The sequence below is a fragment of the Notamacropus eugenii genome, chromosome 4 (assembly GCF_028372415.1).
Source record: "Notamacropus eugenii isolate mMacEug1 chromosome 4, mMacEug1.pri_v2, whole genome shotgun sequence".
Classification (NCBI taxonomy): domain Eukaryota; kingdom Metazoa; phylum Chordata; class Mammalia; order Diprotodontia; family Macropodidae; genus Notamacropus; species Notamacropus eugenii.
Window position 1 is genome coordinate 427,810,179 of NC_092875.1, and position 24,496 is coordinate 427,834,674.

The 24,496-nt window shown below is 35.6% G+C and overlaps 1 protein-coding gene across 3 annotated transcripts in view; it reads right to left on the bottom strand.

The window, feature by feature from the left end:
* Window positions 1–367: 367 nt before the first annotated feature.
* TARS1 (threonyl-tRNA synthetase 1) overlaps window positions 368–24,496 on the bottom strand; it is a 38,922-nt gene continuing 14,793 nt past the window's right edge. For all 3 annotated transcript variants that reach the window (XM_072605887.1, XM_072605889.1, XM_072605888.1), the window contains 16 exons: window positions 21,455–21,578; window positions 17,609–17,730; window positions 16,406–16,523; window positions 15,696–15,760; window positions 15,436–15,514; window positions 14,189–14,335; window positions 13,957–14,055; window positions 13,317–13,483; window positions 11,536–11,698; window positions 11,295–11,432; window positions 10,935–11,012; window positions 6,821–6,921; window positions 6,293–6,397; window positions 5,248–5,320; window positions 1,547–1,661; window positions 368–877 (listed from right to left, as the gene is read on the bottom strand). In XM_072605887.1, the coding sequence (XP_072461988.1) occupies window positions 729–877; window positions 1,547–1,661; window positions 5,248–5,320; window positions 6,293–6,397; window positions 6,821–6,921; window positions 10,935–11,012; window positions 11,295–11,432; window positions 11,536–11,698; window positions 13,317–13,483; window positions 13,957–14,055; window positions 14,189–14,335; window positions 15,436–15,514; window positions 15,696–15,760; window positions 16,406–16,523; window positions 17,609–17,730; window positions 21,455–21,578 (1,843 nt within the window). In that variant the 3' untranslated portion in view covers window positions 368–728. The remainder of the gene's footprint in view (window positions 878–1,546; window positions 1,662–5,247; window positions 5,321–6,292; window positions 6,398–6,820; window positions 6,922–10,934; window positions 11,013–11,294; window positions 11,433–11,535; window positions 11,699–13,316; window positions 13,484–13,956; window positions 14,056–14,188; window positions 14,336–15,435; window positions 15,515–15,695; window positions 15,761–16,405; window positions 16,524–17,608; window positions 17,731–21,454; window positions 21,579–24,496) is intronic.

The window sequence follows — 24,496 nt, forward strand, 5'->3', positions numbered from 1 at the left end:
GGTCAACCTGTCTAAAACTTATACCTTTCAAAATTAGGTACTTATCAAAGCACCAAACTACCTGAGGCCAAGGCTTAGGATGTTTAAAATTTTAAATATTCACTTTTGAAATTTTAAGAAATTCTTAGAATGAAAGAGTTCATATTTTTTTATTAAAACGAGAATTAAGTTATTATTCTTTTATGCTCCTCTACTTCACCTCAGTAACAATTTATTTTAAAATTGAATGAAAGCATTTATACATCTCTTTCCCTGATTTTTTTGTTGTTGCCAAAGGATTTTGCATTTGGCTTGATACATACCAAACTCTTTTTCATTATTTAATTTTCTACCACTAATCTTGCCCTACATAATTTTCAAATATCAATTTAGGTGGAAAATATAAATTTATTCATTAATCATATTTTACATAACATTTTCCCATATCAATTTGAAGAATTCCTCATTTTATTTTCAGTGATCAGATATTCAGGAAATCTAATCAGTTTTCAGTCTGTCTGCTTTATTAATCAAATGTTTCAAGTATATTTATTCAGTGTCTAAAAATGGCAAAAACAAAGTAAGGAGGCTCCCCCTAAAAAATCATCTCAAATCCTGAGCAGGCAGTGCCAAAACTGACCAGTTATACAACCTGTACAAACAATGTTATTTGGAAAAACAAAAAAACCTGCTGTTCTTTTGATGCTGAACCTATCGGGGGGGCTGGAGCAGGGAGGAGAGGAAGTCTGTTAAAACTCTTCTTCTGCTTGCCTGCTTCGAGACTGCTTCAGCTGCTGCAGCCTCTCAATTGTTTCAGATACCGTGCGTTCTCCGTGCACCTTGTTATCTCTTGTGCGGATATTCACAGTTCCACCAGCTTTCTCTTTTTCACCAACAACTAAGAGACACAAAACATCTTCGTTAGACTAGACCAAGAACAAATCTATAAAGATATTTAGAATCAGAGTTTTATAACTTCCTTAAAGGGACATTAGAGACGATCTAGTGACATAAATTTATACCTTAAGGATTCAGTGTGGGTAACTGAGATAACCACTGTATATTTTACTGGTTCTATCACTAAATATGCGACCCTGGACATGTCATTTCCCCTTGTAACAGTTCTCATACATAAAAAGGGGACAATAATACATGTATTATCTAACTTAACAGGTAACTGTGGGAAAAAAAAGCATTTTATAAATCTTAAAGTACCCTGTAAATGTAAACAGCTTTTGTATCTAATTGAAACTAATACTGTTCACTATCAGGCACTGAAGACAATCTTCACAGAAATACCCTGTGTTAACTGAGAAATGGAAGGGATGAAAGGATATAAAATTTGAACAACTCTTAGATATCATGTTTCTATACATCAAAATATTCCATTATGCTATGTGAATTACAGAGTTCTGTAACAAAGCTATAAGGCTCCCCAAATCAGCTGATTTAAAATGTACAGGATTTTTGATCAGCCTATTCAGCCCTTTTATGGCGTTCAACCTCAACTCAATCCAATTCTTTAAGGGACTAGGCAATAGCCTTTAATATTATTTTTCATTTTTACCTAGAATGAAGTTATACTGTGCTAGCTGTGCATTTCTGATCTTCTTGTTCAACGTACAGCCTGGATCCAAATCAACGTCAGTCACTAATTTAGCGTCATGGAACTGTTGTTGTACCTAGGCAAGACAGGATACATTTTAGAGTAATTCAAACTTTATTTTGATTAATGCTTTTAGAACCTCTTTAACCTGAATCTTCAAGAAGGAAATGTGGAAAATAACACAAAGAGAGTCTGAAGGACACACTTAAATACTGCATTAAAAAAATGCTAAAAACCATGTGAAAAATAACTCAAAATATTTTCCTCTATAAATTAAAGCAGTTGCTGTATTAATTGATCACTTTATGAAATATAAAGTGCAAATTTTTTGGAACACACATCCAGCTGTATCATTGATTATGACTGGGCTAGTACCAACTTCCATTTGGCATCTATAAAATGGCTCTAACCCTTTCTATAGGGCTGCTTTCTCTACTGAATGCATTATGAAGATTCACAATAACCAGAGTAGTCAGCAGTAACTAACTGTTCATGGCTGATTCTTTATGGGAACGTTTTTTGGTTTATTTTTTACAAAAAAGCAAAAATGCTGAGTATGGACAATCACAAAAGATGGTAACAGATTCTATTTTAAACCCGGTGAAGGAACTTCATCTAATTGATAAAATCTGGCCAATGGCAAATTACCAGGCAAAGCTGCCTCTCAATCCAATTATTTCCTTGATACTCACATATACACAGTGATCTAATTAAATAGATTACTGAGAGTAATTTAAACAAACTTGAAGAACACATTCTAATGACTATGTTTAAGGAAGTATTTATAAAGAGTTCTTTTCATTACAAACACAATTTTTCCTTTGAAAACAAGATGAGCATTAAATGAACACAGCTGTGGTTGCTATAGGCAACGGTAAGTTTAGTGCAATGAATTTCAAATACAATTTTAAAGAAATTTTTAGGCTTGCAAATGGTAACATGTTGAAGAATAGAAATCATGCTGGAAAGCGCTTTGCAGTAGACTCTTTTCGTGACACCCCATGTCCTTGCCACTGACACATCAGTTCAAACATACACTAGCTTACCTTTATCTCCCAACAACAGATCAACCAGGTTTCTCTCAAAAGTTTTTTTCCTTAACTATCCAACAGATTAGTGCACTTAGCTAGTACAAATGTTTCCACCTACACAACAAGTGAACACTACTGCTACTTTGAAGGAAGCACTTTAAACACTGCCATTTTACAATGTCTTACATTTAGAAACTACAACTGAGCCATGCGTCAGGAAACATCTGGGTCATCTGATCAGCAAGATGGATTTTCTGATTCTCAGGGCCTCTCTTCAAAATAGGAATTAGGTACATGAGATAAAGCAGTTCAGCTGTCTCCGTGGTCCAAGACACTAAGCACAGTAAGGAGGTAAAAACCTGATAAACTAACAGTAGAGAAGGCAAATTCTGAATCCCCAACACACTCACTCAGCAGCATGGCCCCTGCCTCCTGCCATGTTCTGATAGGGCTTCACAAACCAGGCCAAGAACTTGCACAACAGAACTCATTTATTACCTTTCCTACCCCTGACAACAACTTGGGAAACCAAAAGGCCCAGCATCCAACAGAGACCAGTTCTGTCCCCCAGAAATCACGTAACGCAGATGAAATGTGAACTGCCTAACATGGGATCAGGCTGAAATGACTTTTATGGCCCACAACCCCAGGGAAGCCACATATCAAAAAGGAAAGTATCAGAAAGTGAATAAGAGGAATATTAGGGAAAAGACCAAAATTACCAAAGACCTTAGGAGGAAGAAATATCAATTAAAGACCTTAAATATAAGCACATCAAAAACAGGAAGATAATAACAAGGAATATGGCCTCCAGATCAGCTAAACAATTCTAGACATCCATGAATCAACAGTGCAAGACAAGACACTTGAGGAGGCAAAAGACACTGTGGATTTCCAAGAGAACACAGACCATGACAGGATATTCTCTGAATGGTTTAAGAAGCTAAAAGCAATAACATTAAAAAGAAAAGAAGATTTTCATACAAACAAAATATATGATCTTGAAGACAAAATGCACAGAAACTTAAGGACTATATGTCTCCAAGAAGTAAAAAATCTGAATACCTTAATCCAAGAAATACTACAAGAAAACTCCCCAGAACTTCTTCTGAACACAGAAAACAAAATGTCTAATAACATAATCCACAGATGTGCCTCCAGGAAAAGCAAAAAACCCAAAACCCCTATGAAACAAACTCTAAGACAACTAACGGTTAAATTTAACAATTCCAATGAGCAAAGCTTCAGTCACGATCCAACTGGAGTTCTTTCCTATTTTAAATAAACATGAATTTCAAAGTATGAGAAATATTGACTTTTTCAAATATCAAGCTCACATGGGGATTAATCTATGTCATGCTAGTCAAAAGTAATCAGGCTCAAGATTTGGTCGGTAATACCCACATATATCTGGTTATACACTGTGCATCAGCAGGATCCAATTTACAAAAGCCTTATACATATGGGTGCAAAGCAGAGGAATCCAAATCTGTAGCTCTTGTCCCCACAGGGTCAACCAAGACCTTAAAATTCAGAATACACAAAAAACTGGCCTAGAGAGGTGAAGACACTCTCTTCTAATCAAAGAGGAGATTTTAAAGATTCCTGGTACCCAGAAGTAACTACCCTGTCCCTGAGGAATACTTGCCCCTTACAGGTTGCACAGAGGAAGCAAAGGGAATATTTGTATTGTACACAGCAGTCACTCAGTAAGTACTCATTAAATTGAAACTCAGAAATTTATTTATCAGTATTACCACACTATTACAACCAATAATAATAATCCATTAAAGCCCAACTTCAAAGGCTAATTATAGTCTGCAGATCCTGAAATATGGCCCTGGATTCTTGAAGAATGTGCTATGGGGATAAAAGCTTTTTAAATAAATCCTATATTAAGCTGGAAAGACTAAGTCTAGGCCTAGGCTTGGACTAGATGTCTGTTGTCTGGGGACCAACCTCTCACTAAGTCTGGCTGCCAGATTTCAGTTACAACAAATAAAGACCTTTTTACTAAGTTCTAGAGGACCTGAGCCTCAATGAGACCTCAATGTGGGGAGTGCTCACACCAATAAAAAAATAAAAGTAGAGATAATGAAAATCTGCATGTAGATACAACAGTAAGGTTTACAAAGTGCTTTTCTCAAACTAATAAGGGAGAAGCAACATTAAGTGGCTAAGTATAGTTGAACTACAGAGGCAGAGCAGTGAACCTGAAGCAGCAATATATGTGGGTCTGAGGCCAAGCTCAGTCAATGAGAGAGAGAGAGAGTGGAAGAGTGTGTGTGTATGTGTGTGTGTGTGTGCGCGCGCGCACGCGCACAGGTTTTCAAAAGGCTCAAAGACATTTGTATGGAAATAAGATAGATTTTTAACACTGCAATGTCTTCGAGTTTAACAACACCACTTGAAAAATCTATAGCTGATAAATCTTTCTACTAATCACACAGCAATGATCTTCCCCAAAGCTGAAAAATGAATATAATATGTCAGGGCATGTCCATGACTGTGAGAATCACACTTATCTTTGATATAGGCAACCTGAGAGAAAAATCTACAAATAGCTTGCAAACGCCTAAAAAAAAGAGAATGTCAGCAGCAAAACTTATGCTTCCCAACTTTATGGATCACCTTTTGGGCATATTCATCACACGTTGGTCCCACTGGTACCACCATAACCTGCCGAGGAGACAGCCAGAAAGGCCTGTGGGAGAAAATGAAAATGTTAGGCATATTAGTTATTGCTAACAATGATAAAATTCTCCTTAGAGAATTTCTCAACATTATTCTTACAGAAGTTCTCAATATTATTCTTTTCCTGAAATAAAGAATGGGAATTTTAAAAGCTGCTGAGCTTTCCACAGCTCTTTGTTTACAATGATCAATTAATGGCTGAATAGAATTTTATTCATATTGATGGCAAAGTTTCAAAAACTCTGATTAGGAATAAACTATCATTCACTGACATTTTAAGTGAAATGAGATGAAAAAGCTCAATTAACATTATTCTCTCTTCCCAGACTACAGACAAACTCAAAAGATATTCCTTAGATTTCCTTATGTATTGGGATATAAAAGCACCATGGCATAACAGAAAGGAGCAGGCCTTGGAATCAGTAAGACCCTGCTTCAAGTCCCATCTGTGATACATACTGGCTATGTGGTCCAGGGGAAGTCAAGTAACCACTGGGTGCTCTAGGCAACTAAGTGACTGAGGAGGTGCCACCCTGTACTAGCAGAGGCGGCTTCTTCCCTAGCAAGTTCCCTGTACCAAGTAAAATCACAGGTCCAGCTGGCATCCCTATTAAGACATTATTATTCCCACCCCCACGCTATCCTCATTCATCACATGCCTAGTATGTGCACAGCCGCATGCTAGGCTACACAAATCCAGCATAAGTGTGGTGTCTGTTCCTATGTCAGGACACAAAGATGAAAACAAAACACTGCACTCAGAGAACCTGGATTCCTGGTTTTTATTGCTATCCTTTATTTATGTCTCACCTGCATTTTCTAATATACTCCTTCACCATGCCTACCCTAGAGGACCATCCCTTATAACAAAGAATAAAAATGGAGAAAAAACAACAATTCAGCAAAACCAATCAACACATTAACCAAGTCTTGTCAATTTATGTACGCATTACATTTTTAAATGAACATGCTTCTGCCTTACCATTTGCCTCCATAGTTTTCAGTTAGGATTGCAATCATTCTTTCCACAGATCCCAAAACAGCTCTATGAATAATTACTGGCCTTTTTTTATCATCACCATCATGACTATGAAGAAAAAAAAATGGGTATTTTGGTAAATATCTACTCTTAAATATTACTTCAATATTCTAATTTCCTTGATGTGGGTTCTCCCTCTACTAGCACAGATCACAACCCTTATGTAATTTCATACAGCTGCTACAGCTAAAAAGTTTCACATTTTTGGCCAAACCAATTGTGTAAAACTCCAAATTTATTAACCAGGCAAGTCCTAGGACAACAGACAGAGAGTCCAGAATGGGGCCTACTCAAAGTCCTCCTGGTTTGATTGGCCCCACCAGAGTGAATTTCCATTTACATGGCCTTCAAAAGGCAGATGTCACCTCTATGATAGGATAAAGAATCATAGGAGCACTTAACTAGAAAAGCCTTTAAATATTCTTTTTAAATCAAAGACTCACCTGGGAAATGATGCAGAGGTACACTCACCTTACATAAGTGAGATTAAATCTAACTGGCAGTTGAAAATCTAGTTGAATTGTTGCACACTGGTGGTATCGACCAATAGCATCTTTAATCTCAATGTCAATCTACAAAAGATCAAATTCACTGCGAAATAATCTCTGCAGTAGCAAATAATGAGTTACTGTTGCCAATCTCTTCTTCAATCAAAACTGAGTAACGGTTAAATGTATAGAAGAAGTAACGTTATGCTAGGTGATAAAGGACAAATATATCAATATAAGATCCCTGCCCTCAAAGAATATACAATTTGTAAGTGGCATAAAATGTATATAAATTAAAATCTGCTAAGTGCAAGAAAGATAATACAAATAATATTAGCTAACATTTGAAAAGTGCAGATTAATTTACATGGATTCTCTCTTCCGTGCTTCCTAACAGTTTGGTACAGCAAGTCCTACACGAATTACTCCTGAGGAATCTGACATTCAGAGTGCCTCAGCCACGGTCACATAGTAGTTAGAAGAGGTGGAGGCTGAATGTGAACAGAGAGTTTCCTGACTCCACACCCAGCACTCCATCTACATCTGATACAAATGAAGAGCTGTGAGAATTCAGGGAAGGGAGAAATCATTTCTGGCCTGTGTGCATGCCTGGAGTATGGCTGGGAGGAGAATGAGGAGAGTCTGAAGAGAGGGCTAACAGACAAGGTTTTACTGAGGAAAGTGCTAACTGACAAAGGATTTCAAGGATGGACATGCTTTTAGAATGGTCCATGACAAGATGGAATATAAAGGAAGTCAGTGGAAGGAATGGGTATAGACAAAACTGTACAAAGTACATTGAAGTTGCCTGTCTCCATCCCTGGCCTGGACCACAGGCCATGGAGTTTAAATTCTATCCCACAAGAAACAAGGAGGTATGTGATCAGCATTGGGAAGATTAGTCCAGGAGTAATGTGCAGAACTTTCTGGTCAGTGTGGTGTCCCAGTGGGAGCCAGGAGCCAAATAAAGAGTCAACCTGCACTTATTAAATGCTTACTAAATGCCAGATACTGAGTTGAGCAGTGGGGATATAAAGACAGGCAAATGCTAGCTCCATCTCTCCAGAATCTCATGGACTAAATGGGAAAGACTATGTAAACAAATTACATACGAACAGGATGTGTACAGGAGAAACAGGAAATGACTTCAGAAAGAAGGCACTAAGATCAAGAAAGGTTTCTTGCAGAATGTAAGACTTTAGCTTGGACATAAGGGAAGTCAGGAATGAGAGGTGAAGGTCAGTCCTAGAGGGCAACCTGTGAAAATGCCCAGTGTCAGGAAATGAAATGTTTTGTGCAATTAATAACAAAAAGGTATCACAATAATTAAGACAAGGGAGAAGGAGTGTCTGAATTCAAGTGCTGGCACAGCAGGAGTGGAAATGGGAAAGTGGGGCAGGGGTGGGGCGGGGTAGGCAAAGGAAGGATGTGAATTAATAACATTCATGAGCTGTTGAGATGTGAGAGAATGAAGGAGGATTACAAAAGAATGACATTTTGAGAACAGATGGCTCAGATCGTAGTAGTGCTACTCACTGGATGAACATTAAAGACGGGCCTACTGTGTGAAAGAAACAGAAACAGAAACAGGCCCCAATTGATAAATGGTCAAAGGATATGAACAGGCAGTGTTCATCTCAGTGTTCATGAGAGTGGCTAACATGACAAAACAGGAGTATGATGAATGTTGGAGAAGATATGGGAGAGTTGGAACACTAATTCCTTGTTGGTGGAGCTGTGAGCTGATCCAACCATTCTGGAGAGCAATTTGGAACTATGCCCAAAGGGCTACAAAAATGTGCATACCCTTTGACCCAGCAATATCGCTTCTAGGGCTGTATCCCAAAGAGATCATACAAATGCAAAAAGGTCCCTCCCACATGCACAAAAATATTCATAGGAGCTCTTTTCCTGGTGGCCAAGAACTGGAAATCGAGGGAATGTCCATCAATTGGGCTGTAAGAAATGAGAGACTTCAGAAAAACCTGTAAAGACATATCTGAACTGAAGCTGAGTGCAATGAGCAGAACCAGGAGAACGTTGTACACAGTAACAGCCACAGAGTGAGAGGAGAGGACTGTCTGTGACAGACTTAGCCCTTCACAGCAACACAAGGACTTAACACATTCCCAAAAGGACTCTTGAAGCAAAAAGCCTTCCACATTCAGAGAAAGAACTATGGAATTGGAAAGCAGATTGAAGCAGATTGTTTTCTCTTGTGTTATGTTTTGTTTTGGCTTGGTTTTTCTCATGGCTTCTCCCATTTGTTTTAATTTTTCTATACAATGCAACTAATGCAAAAATGTGTTTAATAAGAACATATGTGTAGAACCCATATAAGAGTGCATGCTGTATCGGGGAGAGAGGGGGAGAAAAAAATTTAAGACTTATGGAAGTGATTGTTGAAAACTGAAAACAAATTAATTAAATTAAAAAAAAAAAAACAAAAAAACCCCCAGAAATTGGAGGCATTTCATTTAATCTCTCTGGCCTGTTTCCTCATCAGTAAAATGAGGGCATTGGGGTAAGAGACTGCAGAGGTCCATTAGCTTAACTGTGAATTATGAAGAACAAGTATGGGGAGGAAAAGATGAGAATTTTGCAGACAGATGGAACAGCTGGGTAGAGATATTTATTAGGCAACTGAAAAGGCAAATATGAAAAAGATGAAACGTACAGACATGGACTTGGAAGCAAACATGAGGGAGAGATACTCAAAGTCATGGGAGTAAATAACTGTGGAGATCAGGAGGAGAGAGAAGGAGATTTGAGATGGGGGTGGGGGAGAGAGAAAGAAAGAGAGAGAGACAGAGAGAGAGGGAGAAAGAAGACCAAGGTGAGGATTTCTACAACACTTACATTTGTGGGATTAGAGAAGAAGCAGGAAAGGAAGACATAGGAGCCAGAATTAGAAGATTCAGAAAACCAATTGTCAGAAGGGAGGCAGAATGGGTGAGGCCAAACTGTCAAATGCTACAAAGTCTAAAGAGAAGGACTGAAAAAATGTCATTGGATTTGGTGTTCAACTTTCAAAACCCTTCACAACCAGACCCCAATCTACCTTTCCATTCTCATTGGATATTACTCTCTTCTGGTTCCTTTTAATGTAGCCCAATTGGCCTTACCCATGTTCCTGCCAAGTAACATTCTATCTCCCATCTCCATCCCTTTGCTAACCCTCACTTCCCATGCTTGAGATCCTCACCTCAACCTCATACAATGACATTCTTCATTCAAGACAGCTTGAGCACCACCTTCTACATGAAGGTGTATTTCCTTTCCTAATCCCCACACTACTAGTACCCTCCCTCTCCAAATAGTACTATGCAAGGTACTGCTCTTTAGTACGGAGTCATAAAAATTACTTTTACATAAAGAATGTATCAAATCAACTGGTAAAGGATGGATGACAATGCCTCTTTAATAGAAGAACATGTTGGTACCCAAAAGGAGGGGAGAAAATAATTTTCATTTAATAAAAACTGCTAAAATATGTATGTAAAGCAAACAGTTTTCAGGTAAGCTAAAAGCAATTTTGTTGCAAAAAGGAGAAAATGAACTGTGAAAAAAATATACGGGCTTAAATCATAATGTAAAGGATGCAGAAGGATTATTGGTTTATATGTGACCAGTTGGATGGTTAAAAGAGGAAGAAAAAAAACCCTTAATTTATCGAAAACTGGGAAAAGGCAAATATAAACAAATAGTTGTTAAGAACACAGACTGTGGCACAAGCAAAGTAAGGGTCCAATGAAGCTGGAAGGAGGGTGGGGCCAAGTAAAGATCTTTAAAAGCTAAAGAAGAATTTAAATATGGTCCTACAGGCAGAAGAAAGACACTATCCTTTGGTTGTACCTCACTCTTCCTACATGAAAAGCCCACATCCTTCTACTCTCATCTGTCTTCCTGATGACATACTATGTCCTGTTTCTCCATATGTAACAATTTTAGAAACACTCCACCATGAAGAATTGAAACAAAAAATTTTAGTGATAAGAAGCAGAATGTTACTTCATTCAGAAAAGTCAAGATTTTGCTGAGAATTTCAATTATTCCCCCCCCTTCATCTATTCACATCAACATATTTGGGTACTAACCTTTGGTCCATAGAATGCTCCATCCCCAGGGTTTAACACCCACTTCTCACCAAATTCATTAAGGCTGTTCTCAAGTTGCTAAAAATAACAACAGATTAAAAAAGAAATGTGTATAACTGCCTTCATTCTAGTTTCAAACTAAAGACACTATTTTCTATCCATTCATATACTACAAGTCCAATATAACACGATCACTTTAAAAATAATAATCTTTTCTTTAAAAAAAAAAATCAAGTAATCAGACAGAAAACATAGCCTAATTCTATCACCAATGACAAAAATAAAATCCTCACCAAAGGCTTGGGTTTCTTAAAAACTGTTCAGATTCAATGCAATCCCAATAACTTTGAATAAAAATACCTTTTCAGCTTGATTCCATACTTCAATATCTCCAAGGAACTTTTCTGGGCGAGTTGAAAGGTTTAATTTAAAGGAAAATCCAAATACATCATACACTGTCCGCAAGAAGTCCAAACAATTCTTTATCTCCTCTTCAATCTTTGTTTTGTTTAGGACAAAAAAGGTTGAAAAATGTATTATTTACTTGTTTTTATTTAAGTTCTGGCATTTTAAATTTGATTTCATAGGGCCTAGTTAGTACCTGCTCCATGGTACAGAATATGTGAGCATCATCCTGCTGGAATCTCCGTACTCTTGTAAGCCCTGTGAGAGCTCCTGACAGCTCATTTCGATGAAGTACCCCAAAGTCAGCTATTCGCAGGGGTAACTCCCTCCAAGATCTGGGCCGATGATCAAATAAAAGACTGAAAATAAAGAAAAGGTATTAAAATCATTGCTATTCAAGACTGCAAACAGCCAACTAATTCAATGACATTGGCAAAATGTTACATTACAACAGTGGTTCTCAAACTTTTGTCTTTTAACATCTAAAAATTGAGGAACACCCTCTGCCCACCTCATTGGACAGCTTTTCTTTATAAGGTTATACCTATCCATATTTACCACATTAGAAAAAATGTCTTAGGATTATTATGAAAATAGTCTTGAAGTCATGGTCCTCCTTGAAGGATTCTTCAGGTCCTCCAGCAATACCCATACCACACTCTGAGAATCACTGATTACAGTGTAATAGATCCCTACAGAAAACTGAAAGTCTTCCTATTTCAAAGTAGAAGAAGCAACATCTCTCACACTTTGAGTTACTGAGCTTATTTAAACAGACTACTATTATGAAGCAATTTTAAGGGCCTTGTATAAATAAAACTACAGAGAAAACACTATGAAACATCACCTCTAGACAACAGTGAGTAATCTCTTTGCAGAAATCTGGGAAGACAAGATAGACCAATTAAAAAATTGCTGGCTCTCCCGTGACAGGACCTTAGATTAAATAAAGCTTCTCTGTCACTACCCATCAACCTTCTAGACCTCAGCTTCCTCACCTAAAAATGAGGATGCTGCCTAAATGGTCTCCTGATCAACACTGCTAAGAAGAAAACCCTGTAGGATCACTGACAACAATTGCATTCACTTTATCTTGATTTTTTTCTTCTAAAGATTCAATGGCCTAGCAGCCCCAGACAGCACCTGACACCATGGAATCAGCCTGGGAATGATCCCTCCCTACTATATCTATTCACATCCACATATTTGGGCTTTAATATTTCTTTATCATGTTTTGCATGATATTACATGTATACCAGTTATCATACCGCTTGCCTTCTCAATGGGTGAAGGAGAACCTAAAGTGGGGAAAAGAATTTGGGACTCAAAAATTAAAAAAAACAACAAAAAAAAACAACAACAAAAAAAAAACAAAAAAACTACTTATTTTAGTTTGGAGGACCTGCAAATATCTTTTGCAGATAGGGTTCCTAGAACCCTAGGAAGATGAGTTGATACAAACCCCACTTGATTCCTTGAAATAGCTGAATTTGTTAACTTAATTTCCTGTTTTGGGAGCTATCTGGAAGGTAATTCTTGTCTTCATATACTTAGTTCCAGCACAATGCCTAGTACCTACCAGGCACTTAATACATGCTTATCAAACTGGGAAAAGAACAGGCTGGGCAAAAGGCTGAACTTGAATTTCCACAACTCTCCCTATCCCCATGCCAAGCAGCCCTCCATTCACAGCAGGTAGGAGGGAAAAGGGAATGCCATTTTAATAAGAGTACATATACTCAAGTGTCTTCCTAACATCTATGGAGTTTTCATATACCCCTCATGGAAGTGGTTATCTCCAGATTCCTGCATCCCAATCAGAAAGACATTATCACAGTATTACACTTACCCAAATTTCCCAGAAAAACATGTAGTGTATCATCATAAAGAGAAAATCTTTCCAGAAAGAGAAAGTAAATTCAGTCTCATTGTAATATTTGAACAGATAACACTAGAAACTCAAAGCAAGCTACATACCAGTGTCCAGGGCAGTTCATGGGCTTCAGAGCAAATGTCTCTTTCTCAACTTCAAAAGAGAACATGTTTTCACTGTAGTGCTGCCAGTGTCCTGAAGTCATCCAGAGTTTACTATTATAGATATTTGGGGTGACAACCTCCTGGAACCCCCTTTTCCTATACACACTCTGAAAAAGCAAACACCCCCCAATAAAACCAAGATCCTAAAAATAATGAGCTAGAAAAACAATTACACTGTATTTTAAAAAAAAGAAATTAACCTAAGCAAAGTAAACAACAAACTAAGAAAACTTTGAGAAAAGATCTCACTGAGATATGATTAAGCAAGTGTGCCAACAAAACAAAGACCAGATAAATGTCTCTAGGTCACACATCAGTTTTAGTGACTTTACTTATACATGCATATGCAGTATCTTTCAATACTATGTTATCAATATATATTAATATAGAAAAAGACTTAAAAACTATTTATAGCATGTAAGAACAAACTCACATTCAAGTTGTTTTACTTCTCCCCCCCAAATCAAAATTATTCTTTTCCCCTAAGAGTCCTTAAGTTAAGTCAGTTTATACCCCGTATTTGAAAAGCCCTAGGAAGGTAGTCTGGCACTAAACAACACAATGAAAGAATACAATTTACCCTAATGAATTCAATAAGTGTATTATAGATGTGGGCTCCTTTTGGCAGGAAAAAGCAACTTCCAGGACTGAGTTCATGAAAGAAATAGAGTTCCTGATCCTAGGCAAGAGAAGAGAAAGCAAATGACCAAAGGAGTCTGATATCTGATATCATTCCAAGTGAAAATGAAATATTTTAGAAATATATCTCATTAAGGCATTTCATTAACATCATATTAGATCATTACACTTACCCGGCCAATCTTTCGGTGATCTCTATTTTTTGCTTCCTCTTGGAATTTCTCCCATTCTTTCAACATTTTGGGGTCTGGGAATGAAATGCCATAAACTCTTTGAAGAGTTTCCATATCAGCTTTGCCTTCCCAATATGTGGATGAATTCTGCAAACAAGCATTGATGATGCAACAGTCACTTAACAAATGATGGTTGAATTGAAATAGCTTTCCAATTTGTCAACACCTTGGAGCCACTACAAGCTATTATAAATTCTCAGGACTACCACCATTCATTTCACTGCCCAGGAAATAGCTGTCAAAAGGTTATTACTTGTCACCTGTCTAACAAGTAATTCTAATCATCTTTGTTCTAAAAAAACCAGTTAAGAACATTGAACAGAAGAAGTAGGACACAGATTGAGCTCCTTTGTGACAATTGATTTCCTCCCACAGTACCTAGTACCCAGCTCTCACCTATCTACAAAAAAGAAGCTTTTGTTCGAAAATCTGCTTACAAGATGAATATGATTACTATAAGTTTACCTCACACACAACTATTAAGTTAAATAAAAGGTAAAATACCTGGCATTAATATACTTGTAACTTCCATAAAATTCAAATCTCATTTTCTTATGGCATTTAATCCATATGGTATTTAAATAATAGTATATTACTAATGGAATTAATTTCTTTCAAAAGAGAATTTGGATAAGTATTAAATTAGCCAAGTCAGATTACATACTACTGTACTAGTGTACAAATAAATCAATTTTTTTGCAGTCATGAAATCATCTTGACATTTAGTATATATGACACTGTGACATAGCTTCTCTCTAGGAGGATGCTGTCTTTTATCTATTGTCTAAATATAGTAATGGCTAACTTTTCATAAGGCTTTAAAATTATGAAAAAGAAACAGTAAATATTTCTTTAATGTTTGCATTAAAGCAAACTAAGAAAAAAATCTGTTTCAAGAATTCTCTGAGAATTTCTAAGTATTTCTTTGAAATCATTTGAGATGAGGGTAAAATGTTACAAGAGTTTCAAATGACTATTAGGGAGAAATAAAGCTATCCTAAGAGAAAAGCGTGAAACACAAGAGAATCAACAATAGGCATACAGATATAAATAAAAATGAATTACACATCCGGGATGATAGTAAGAAAAGCCAAAACAAGGGTCCGAAAAATATTCAAACCTAGGATTAGGAATGCCTTTTAGATAAAAAGTATTTTTAAACAGGCACTGAGGTTATATAGACTCACCTTGTGAATTTTCAAAGTCTTAATCTTGCCAGTATGCCTTACATGAGGACCTCTGCACAGATCTATTAAGGGACCACACCTAAATGAAATAAAGGCAATTGACACAAAACTTTAGATTGCCAGATTTCCATCACACTGAATTAACTATAAATTTTTTTTATTTCTAAAACTTAAATAAACTATAAGAAAAGAAAAAAAAACCATCGCCATGTGTGCTACACATTTTTATTGTGGTATTACAAGATATTGTAATATCTTACCTATAGACTGTAGTAGTTGGAGTATTCACTTTTTCATTCAAGATCCGACATTTGAATTTATTGTACTAAAAAGACAGAAAATTAGAAAGTAGTATAATTCTTATCTAAATTTTCAGCTTTGTATGACAAATTACTTCTACAAACTGTCCCCACTCCTAGAATGCTCTCCCTTCTCACCTCTCTATCTTCCTTCAGTGCTTAGAACACCTTTCAGCTACTCCTTAAAGCCTTTCCTGTTTCCCCCATGTTGGTAGAGCTCTCTCCTGCCTTAAATTAACTTGTATTGTCTTGCCATATTCTTGCTTCACCCTTCTATAAAGTAGAATTTAAGTTTCCTGAAGGCAGGGTCTATCTCATTTTTAGTTTTGTAACTCCTCTTGCATTACTAGGTACTTAATTCACTTAAGGTCAATAAACACTTATTAAGCAACTGTTATATTAATAAAGATTTCTAAAATTGAATATTGTAATTCATGAGTAACCCATAACCATAATCAATACAGAAATGTATAAAAGTCAACATTATTAAACATATTAAGATAGCATTATTAAAATATCCAAGAAGTGCCTTCAACATCTTCAACTTAGCACACTAAACATTAGGTAGACAACTCCTAACACTAATGGAAGATAACTACGTGAGGCAATGTTACAAAATTAAGCAGTGACACCTTTCAGACTTGTGTCTTCCTGTACCAAGTACAACTTACCTTAAACATTTCAAGCAAGGTTTCTTTCTTAACTTCCAGTCTTTCAAACAACTGTTTCTCTTTAATGATTTTCTTACACAAAGCCTCCAAAGCAGAGAAATCATTGCTAGACACACCTCTTGAGGTGAAAGGAAAAAAGGTAAATTTGTCTTCATTTCATTTTACAAAACAATAGAGCGCAAAGATATGCCACATTTTAAAGTCAAATTTTTTTAGTTTTATCAGGAAAATTAGCACTAATATGCACACATGTGTGTATATAAAAACAGAAACACAAACATGCACATATACACAAGTGTGTGCATTGTGTATGCATACACACATATATAGACACATTATTGTTATTTAGTTGCTTCAGGGGTATCTGACTCTTCATGACTCCACTGGGGGTTTCCTTGCCAAGGGCACTGGAGTGGTTTGCTATTTCTTCCTCCAGCTCACTTTAAAGATTAGAGGAGACTGAGGCAAACAGGGTTAAGTGACTTGCCCAGAGTCACACAGTGAGGAAGTGTTTGAGGCCACATTTGAACTCAAGATTTTCCTGACTCCAAGTTCTATCCATTGTACCACCTGGCTGTCCTATACATACATATATTCGTGTATATATAGTGTATGTATACATTATATATGAATGCATACATACACTATACACACATACATATATATGGAGCATTGAAGATTTTGCCACTTTTTAGCATAACAAGTTTTTTATGTTTCGTATCAGATACAATTCTTACTTTGGAGACAGTATGAGCCTTAGCCTGGAAATAAGGAAAGTCACTCAGTGGAAAGAAGAGAACCGCTTCAGAGGAAGCTGAACTTGAAATCAAGACATGGGTTTGAATCCTGACCGTCACTTTTGGGCAAGGAAATATAGGGAACTCACTTGAACTCTATGAACCACAATTTTCTTATTTATAAAACTGAATTATGTTTGCACTGCCTATCAGACAAAGCCATTGTGAGGAAAGCACTTTGCCAACTTTAAAGTACTACCGACACATGTGAGTTATTATTCTCCGCTTCCCCAAAGCCATGCCTTTTGAGATCTAAGAACTAAAATGCCTTAGTAACTCAAGAGTATCCTAACATTCTATAAGCAAAACTTAGGGGGAAAAAATCCACCTTATCACTTAGTTAAGTCTCTGGATATGAAGCCTTTAAATTTACGTACCCACATAATCAGAACTCAATTGAACTTACCCATTCTCAAGGTACATGTCATAATAAAAGCCATTTTCTATTGGTGGACCATAGCATAAACATCCACCGTACACTCTCTCCATGGCTTCACCCATTATATGAGCACTTGAGTGCCAGTATACCTGAAAAATCAAAGATAAATATGGGGGCATGAGTCTTAGGGGTACATTACAATACATTCTACAAAACATAAAGAAAAAATTGGGCATTATGACTGTAATTTAAAAATGTAGTAGTTAACTTGTTTTAAACTAACCTAAATACAATAAAGATATTTAAGCAAAAGGAAAATTTGAGAGGATCTTTCATTTATAAAGAGGATCCAGTATAAGGTGTCTCTAAGTAATAAGTTTCCCTAATACATTTAAAAATATTCAATTTAAAAAAGTTATAATTGCTTATTAGTTTATTTCTTACTTTTATTTTTAATTCCAAGTTCTCTCCTCCTACTACTCCCCCACCCATTGAGAAGATAAGAAATATGATATCCAATTTACATATGAAGTCATGCAAAACATATTTTGACATTAGCCATTTTCTGGGGGAAAAAAAGCAAAAAAAAATTAAGACAGAAAAAAATATGCTTCAATCTGCATTCTGAGTCCATCAGTTCTCTATAGATAGCATTTTACATCATGAGTCCTTTGGAGTTATAGTGGATCATTGCAATTAATCAGTTACTAAGTTTTTCCACAGTTGATTATCTTAACAAGATTGCTACTACTGTGGAGACTACTCTCCTCCTTCTAATCGCTTCAAATAAATCTCAGGTTTTTCTGAACCCATCATCTTCAACATTTCATTTTATTTCTAATTTTTAAAGCTTCAAAGTGTAACATAACATTAAACTGTGATTTTAAGAACCCATTACCAAGGTATTTTATCATAGACAGACATATATATACCATCAAAAGAAAAATACAGTGAGAAGATCTTTACATTTCATCATGCTACTTTATATTAGCCTGCCTAGAATTCTGAGCTTAAAAATCATACAGTCGATAAAATCAAAACTACAATCCAACCAAAGCAATCATCAGCTACACTGTGGTTTTAAGTAGGCTTCGGCATACTACCTTTGATGAATTGCACACAAGAGCTAGAATAAGAATATCATCAGGAACATGTGCAATTAGAAAAGGAGGTGCATTGATCATGTAATAAGAGTAAGGACAGCCAGCGCTGCACTGGGATCTATGACATCATACAATTAAAAAAAAGATAGTCCTCTAAAACACTTGGTATAGCCTCTATGGAGAGCCATGAAAGGCCATGGACAGAAACTGTGCAGAATGAGACAATACTGATCTGTGTAACAGACACAAAGGATGGTTCCAAAAGCTATTTTTTCACTCATATACGGTCTACACAGTCAGTAGAATCTTCATATATTGATTAATTTTGAAAACTTTATGATAGCTTTATGTAGCTTAAGTAGTAAGACTACTACTTATTTTCAATGCCAATAAAAAGGCTAGATTCTACCTTTTTTTATTAGTGACTAGTGATATTCCATATAAAAACAGCTCAATACTGCAAATGTTAACTTGCTCTGCATTATAACAAAATATAATAACCAAAAACTAAGCTGCAACTCACAAATACCTGTGCATCATGAAAACAAATAAGTATCTGTTAACTGGTATTTTATAGGCAATATCTATTATCTGAACAAATGTATACCTTTACAGTTTGAACCTTTCAATCTATCCTGATTAGAAATTCTACAGTGAGTTATAGAACAAAAGCAAAGAATTCAATATTCGAGTTTCTTTTAAAAGATACTTTGAGCAAGTCACTCAGATTTTTAAATTTTACTGTCTCACTCTATTTTACTGCTATTTTGTGTGGATTTTAAATAGTGAAAGCTTTCTGAAGAGCTATCTGACAATAAACTGCAAGCTTCATGAAACTGACCAGGCTCAGCAATCCCCACTGGTAAGATGGCATATATGGAAAAAAAAGAACCCATCTTACAAAAATGTTGGTATTATTTTAATTATTTTAATCTTTACCAACACAAAGCACTAAAAAATTAGTCTTATGCTTGAAGAATGACACATTGGAATACTGCAGTGTCACAGAAACTGACAAATTTGAAGGACATAGTAAAATAATGAAAAGACATCCAAAGTAACAAAAATTGAGATAGGAACCAGAAGAAGCGTATACATGAACTACAATTATATAAAGAAGGAAAATAATACCAAAGATACACAGCAGAGCTTTAGAAGCACACAGATGGAATTGTGAAAGTGACAAGGTGAAACAATGTTCTTGCTTCTACTGGCTAATTTAAACAATTAAAATTATGGCATAATATTGATAGTTTTTCCTCTTCTCCATCTAATTAAGATGTAAGTAGTCAGTCTAAATTTTGAGATTTGAGATTTACTCTATGTTGGTTTAAGGCATGTTTGTTTTAATATTCACACTTGTAGTTATGATAATAAAATTTTTAAAAAAACAATTGTCTTTATGAAAAAAAGAAAATCACAAGAAAAAATGCAAGCGACATACCTCTGCTTTAAGAACAATATGACATAATGAAAATTTTTTTGTAAAAAAATCTTCATCTGCAGTTCAATAAACCAAAAACATTTAAGCAGACTCTCATTACTGATGTACATTGTTTTTCTCTGAGAGAAAAGGCAAATGAGCAAAAAATGTGCTTGTCATAAATCCAAACAAGGATGTATTATAGTTTATACATTTATGCGGATCAAAACCCCCAGAAAATATAGTTAAGAATTCTTTAGTTTGCAAAGAAATAAATTAGACTAAACTAGATTGCAGGAAATGAGTCACAAGTAGACTCTTTTTCACCTTCTATGCCTGAAAAGATACACAGGCAGGCAGCATCTTAAGGAGAAACTTTAGGATTCACTTACGTTATATTGTCACATGCTCCTGAATTTTTGTATATATATTTTAAGAAGGAAAAATACACAAAATAATACACACTGAATTGCACAGTCAAGGAGAAAATTACATTTATTTCCTTGGGTAACGTTCAAATTAAAATGCTGGTTTTCTTGAGAAAAAAAGCAGGGCCTAAGAGTTAATATTTAGGGGAAAATGTGATATAGTTTGACTTCTACTCAGCACGTTATTGATTAATCACTTAAAAAATGCATTTTTACTGACATTTTTACATTTCAAGGATTTCTCCCAGCATGCCCCAACCTTCCTAGTGTCCCAGAGAGGCATCTTTTATAACAAAGTTTTATTTTTGTTTTTCCCAAAGGGAAGGGAAGTGAAAAAAATTTCAGTAAAACTTATCAAACAATGAAAAAAAATTTGATGTTATATGCAATGTTCCTTTGGACCCCATAATCTGCAAAGGAACAGTGGGAGTATCTTCTCCTATCTGTTCTCTAGGACCAAGCCCGTTCTTTACAATTTTTCAGTATTGTTTCAACCATTTTGTAGCTGTTGCACTTTTCTATTTTCATTGTTGCCATCATTTTGTATATTGTTTTCCTGGCTCTGTTTACTTCACTTTGTACCAATTTATGATTATGTCAAAAAAAAAATAGCTCCATTCTCCCCACAACAAGTTTTGTGATAATGAAAGAGAATTAATTTAATGCCACATCTTGATTTTTTAAATGAAAGCACATATACATTTTGCCTCTCCTCCTCAATCCAAGAACAAAGACAAACATAAATTTGAAAGTTAAGGTCAGATTTAGTATTAAATTCAACATATAAAATTTTGAAATTAGTTTTATGAACCTTAACTACTCATACTTTGGGGAAGAATTTAAAAATGAGTGAGGGGAAAAGGAAATAAGCACGAATGTTAATATTCAAAAGCAACAATGCAACTAACTAAAAACTTACTGCTTGAGCTTCTTCATCCTCAAACTTCAGAAGCTCCAAGGTACAGTCTTCTTCCAGAGGGCGGTCTAGATCCCAAACGACTTTATTTACTTTGGCAATTACTGTGTTATCAGCTAGGCCTTGACTAAAGATAGCAATAATAATATCAACAACAATAACAATGATAATTCATGTGAAATGTCAAATTGTAGGACAGATTCTTCTTAGTTCAACATTTAGTTTTTGATGGAAATGTTAAAAAAAAACTAAAGGAATCCAAAACCACAGTAACAAAATTAGAGAAAGGGGGAAAATCCTAATAACTCAATAAATAACGGATGGACTTTAGATCCTGCCAACTCTAAACTCTTGACATTTTAATTTAATATGGAATAACATCTCTCATTTAACCTGAAAAGTCAGTTCTTCTACACGACAAGATGCATATGAGTGTATACATGTGCACATGTGGTTTAATTAATCTACTAATACATAATTAGCTCACCAAAAAGAAAATCAATTCTGAAATAACTCGGGCTCCAATAATGAGTTTTTTAAAATGCTTAAATATTTTCCTATATATTTTAAAACTATACATTTGTTCTCCTAGGAAAACAGATAAAACACTAAAGAAACTGCAGATAAATAAGAATATTTATTTTAACTATGAACAGAAAAATTCTTTTTGGAGGTAGGACAAACAATATTCCCATAACTTATACCAACACAGTTACAGTAAACAAAAATTGTTCTCAATATTTTGTTATTAAGACAATTTGGGAGGATATGACAATGAGATGGATCCATTATTTTCTCTATTAAGTGAAACAAAGCTTATAAAACCTGTATGAACTCTGGCCTGGCCTGTGTTCATATTTATACAACGTAAAAAGATGCTTCATTAGTGTCTTCAAGCTTTGGATATAACAAAGTATTTCATTACACTAATAAAGAACATTTGAAAGTCAAGCGATACTTTTTTCTAGATATAAGGCTTAGCAACAGTTTCAAAGCATTGACCTTATTTTAAAGTTTGTGTAGTTGTTTTTTTTTAGTCATATAAATATCAAGTCATTAAATACTATTTGCAAGACACTACAGGTAAATACACCACACTTAAGAGCCAAAATATGAAAATTTAGAACACAAGTGATAACATTTCAAGATGATACCAAAAAGCATAACCAAAAAAAATCCATAACATGGCAGCAGGGGATTAAGGGTCAAATTCAAAGTGCTACAGACATATAATTCAAAAACTCTTTTTTTCATTAAGCATGCATAACCTTGGACTATAGGACAGGAAAATGAGGAAACTATATCTTATCTCAATACAAATATGAGGTGTTACTAACTATTCTAAAAACTGAAAAAAGGCATTCAGCCTGGACTGGAGAATTTGATCCTAAGAGCCCAGAAAAACTCTGATAGGACGAAAGCAGGATTCAATAAGTCATTCCTGACAAGATCATCAGTGCTGAGCCTCTGTTTATTTCATGCCTTCCCTATTTGAGGTATTACGATACTAAAATTAACTTACACAGGATTATATGGCTTAGCATTATTCAGAACTTTCTGCAATCTGGCCCCACTTAGCTTTTCAATCTTATGAGTCTCATTAATTCTCCCTCAAAAATATCTTCTGTGTTTCCATAGACAGACTCTTGTTCCTGAAGATCCTGTCACTTCTAGTCTAATTTTTTTTCACAGAGCACTACACAGTTAGGAAATTGGAAGCACAAGGAAAGCCTCTTTATTTAACTTTTTTCACAGTATTGTCTCTGATGGGTCACAACATGGATTCCTTTGTGCCTGCTGCTTAGAAGACATATCTTCTCTTGTTTCTTTCAGAACACTTTATTAGTTCAAGCTTCTCCTTAATACTTAAAAGTTTTCCTTTCGCATGCACTGCTTAGTGTTTTCAAACAATGATGTTTAGACATGCTTGGAGTTTTTTAATACAGAAAAATTTGCAGATACAAAAGAATAGCAAAACACAACTGAGTCAGATAATTCACATGGTGAACCGAGGTAGCTGGAAGATGTTTGAAGTGTGCACATTCTGTGTATTCCTACAGGGCTGGACCAGCTGGGTGCAGTTTTCTGCATTCACCTAGTGTTTCTCAGATAAAATCACACATAGGCAAATATGAAATCTGCATTATGCTCAAACTGTTCCCTAACATATAAATTCTGGTGGAACAATTTTATGTTTTCAAAACAAGTATTATATACTATACTGACGATATTAGATGAGTAGGTGCTTTCAAACTACAAAATTCTGCACCTTTATGAGAGAAATTGCTTTATCTATCAGCTTTCTCTTGTTCCCCCCCCAATCCCTGCACTTTCTTGCAGGGTTCCAAAACAGTCTTATAACTGTTACAAACATAATGACTGAAATACCTAATTCCAAAGGAATAGATCTACTGAATCTTAAGTGTGGCCAAATTTTTAAAGACAGAAGAATAAGCTACTTGTAAATACCTGGATGTTCCTTTCCAATAGCAAAAATGGTTCTTTTGACATTTGTAATGCTAATAAGAGTTAAAAATCTTCCCCACCCCTAGATGGGGCAGCCTATTACTTTTCTAAATTTCTAATGAGGCACTAGTTCTCAAGGATGGCACTATTTTCAAATGCCCTCTGGCTCTGAAAACTGTATAAATACTCTGAGGTGAGGTTTTACTTTGGGGCTTAGTTTTCTGGAAGGTTTGTGTGCCAGATGAGACTCTGGGAAGCTGCTAAGGAGCCCCACCCCCAACTTTGAAAACCCAAATGTTGGTGTTTCCCTCTCTCTCTGGTAATTATGTATGTACTGCTTATGGTCAGATTTTGGATCTATATATTGGATCAGACTATTGGATCTGTCTGTTGATCTTTTATTTGTTTGTATTTTCTCTGAAGTTGAGGGTGCTGACTTTTTTCCCTGAACTAAGTGAATGACATGTGTGCTTGATTAAAGTAGATTGTTGACCCCTCAAAAGTTGCTTCCCTTTTAGAAAAGCAGATCTAAATATCTGTACAGCAGGCCCTCCTGTGTATGTCAGGTCATTTCTGTTA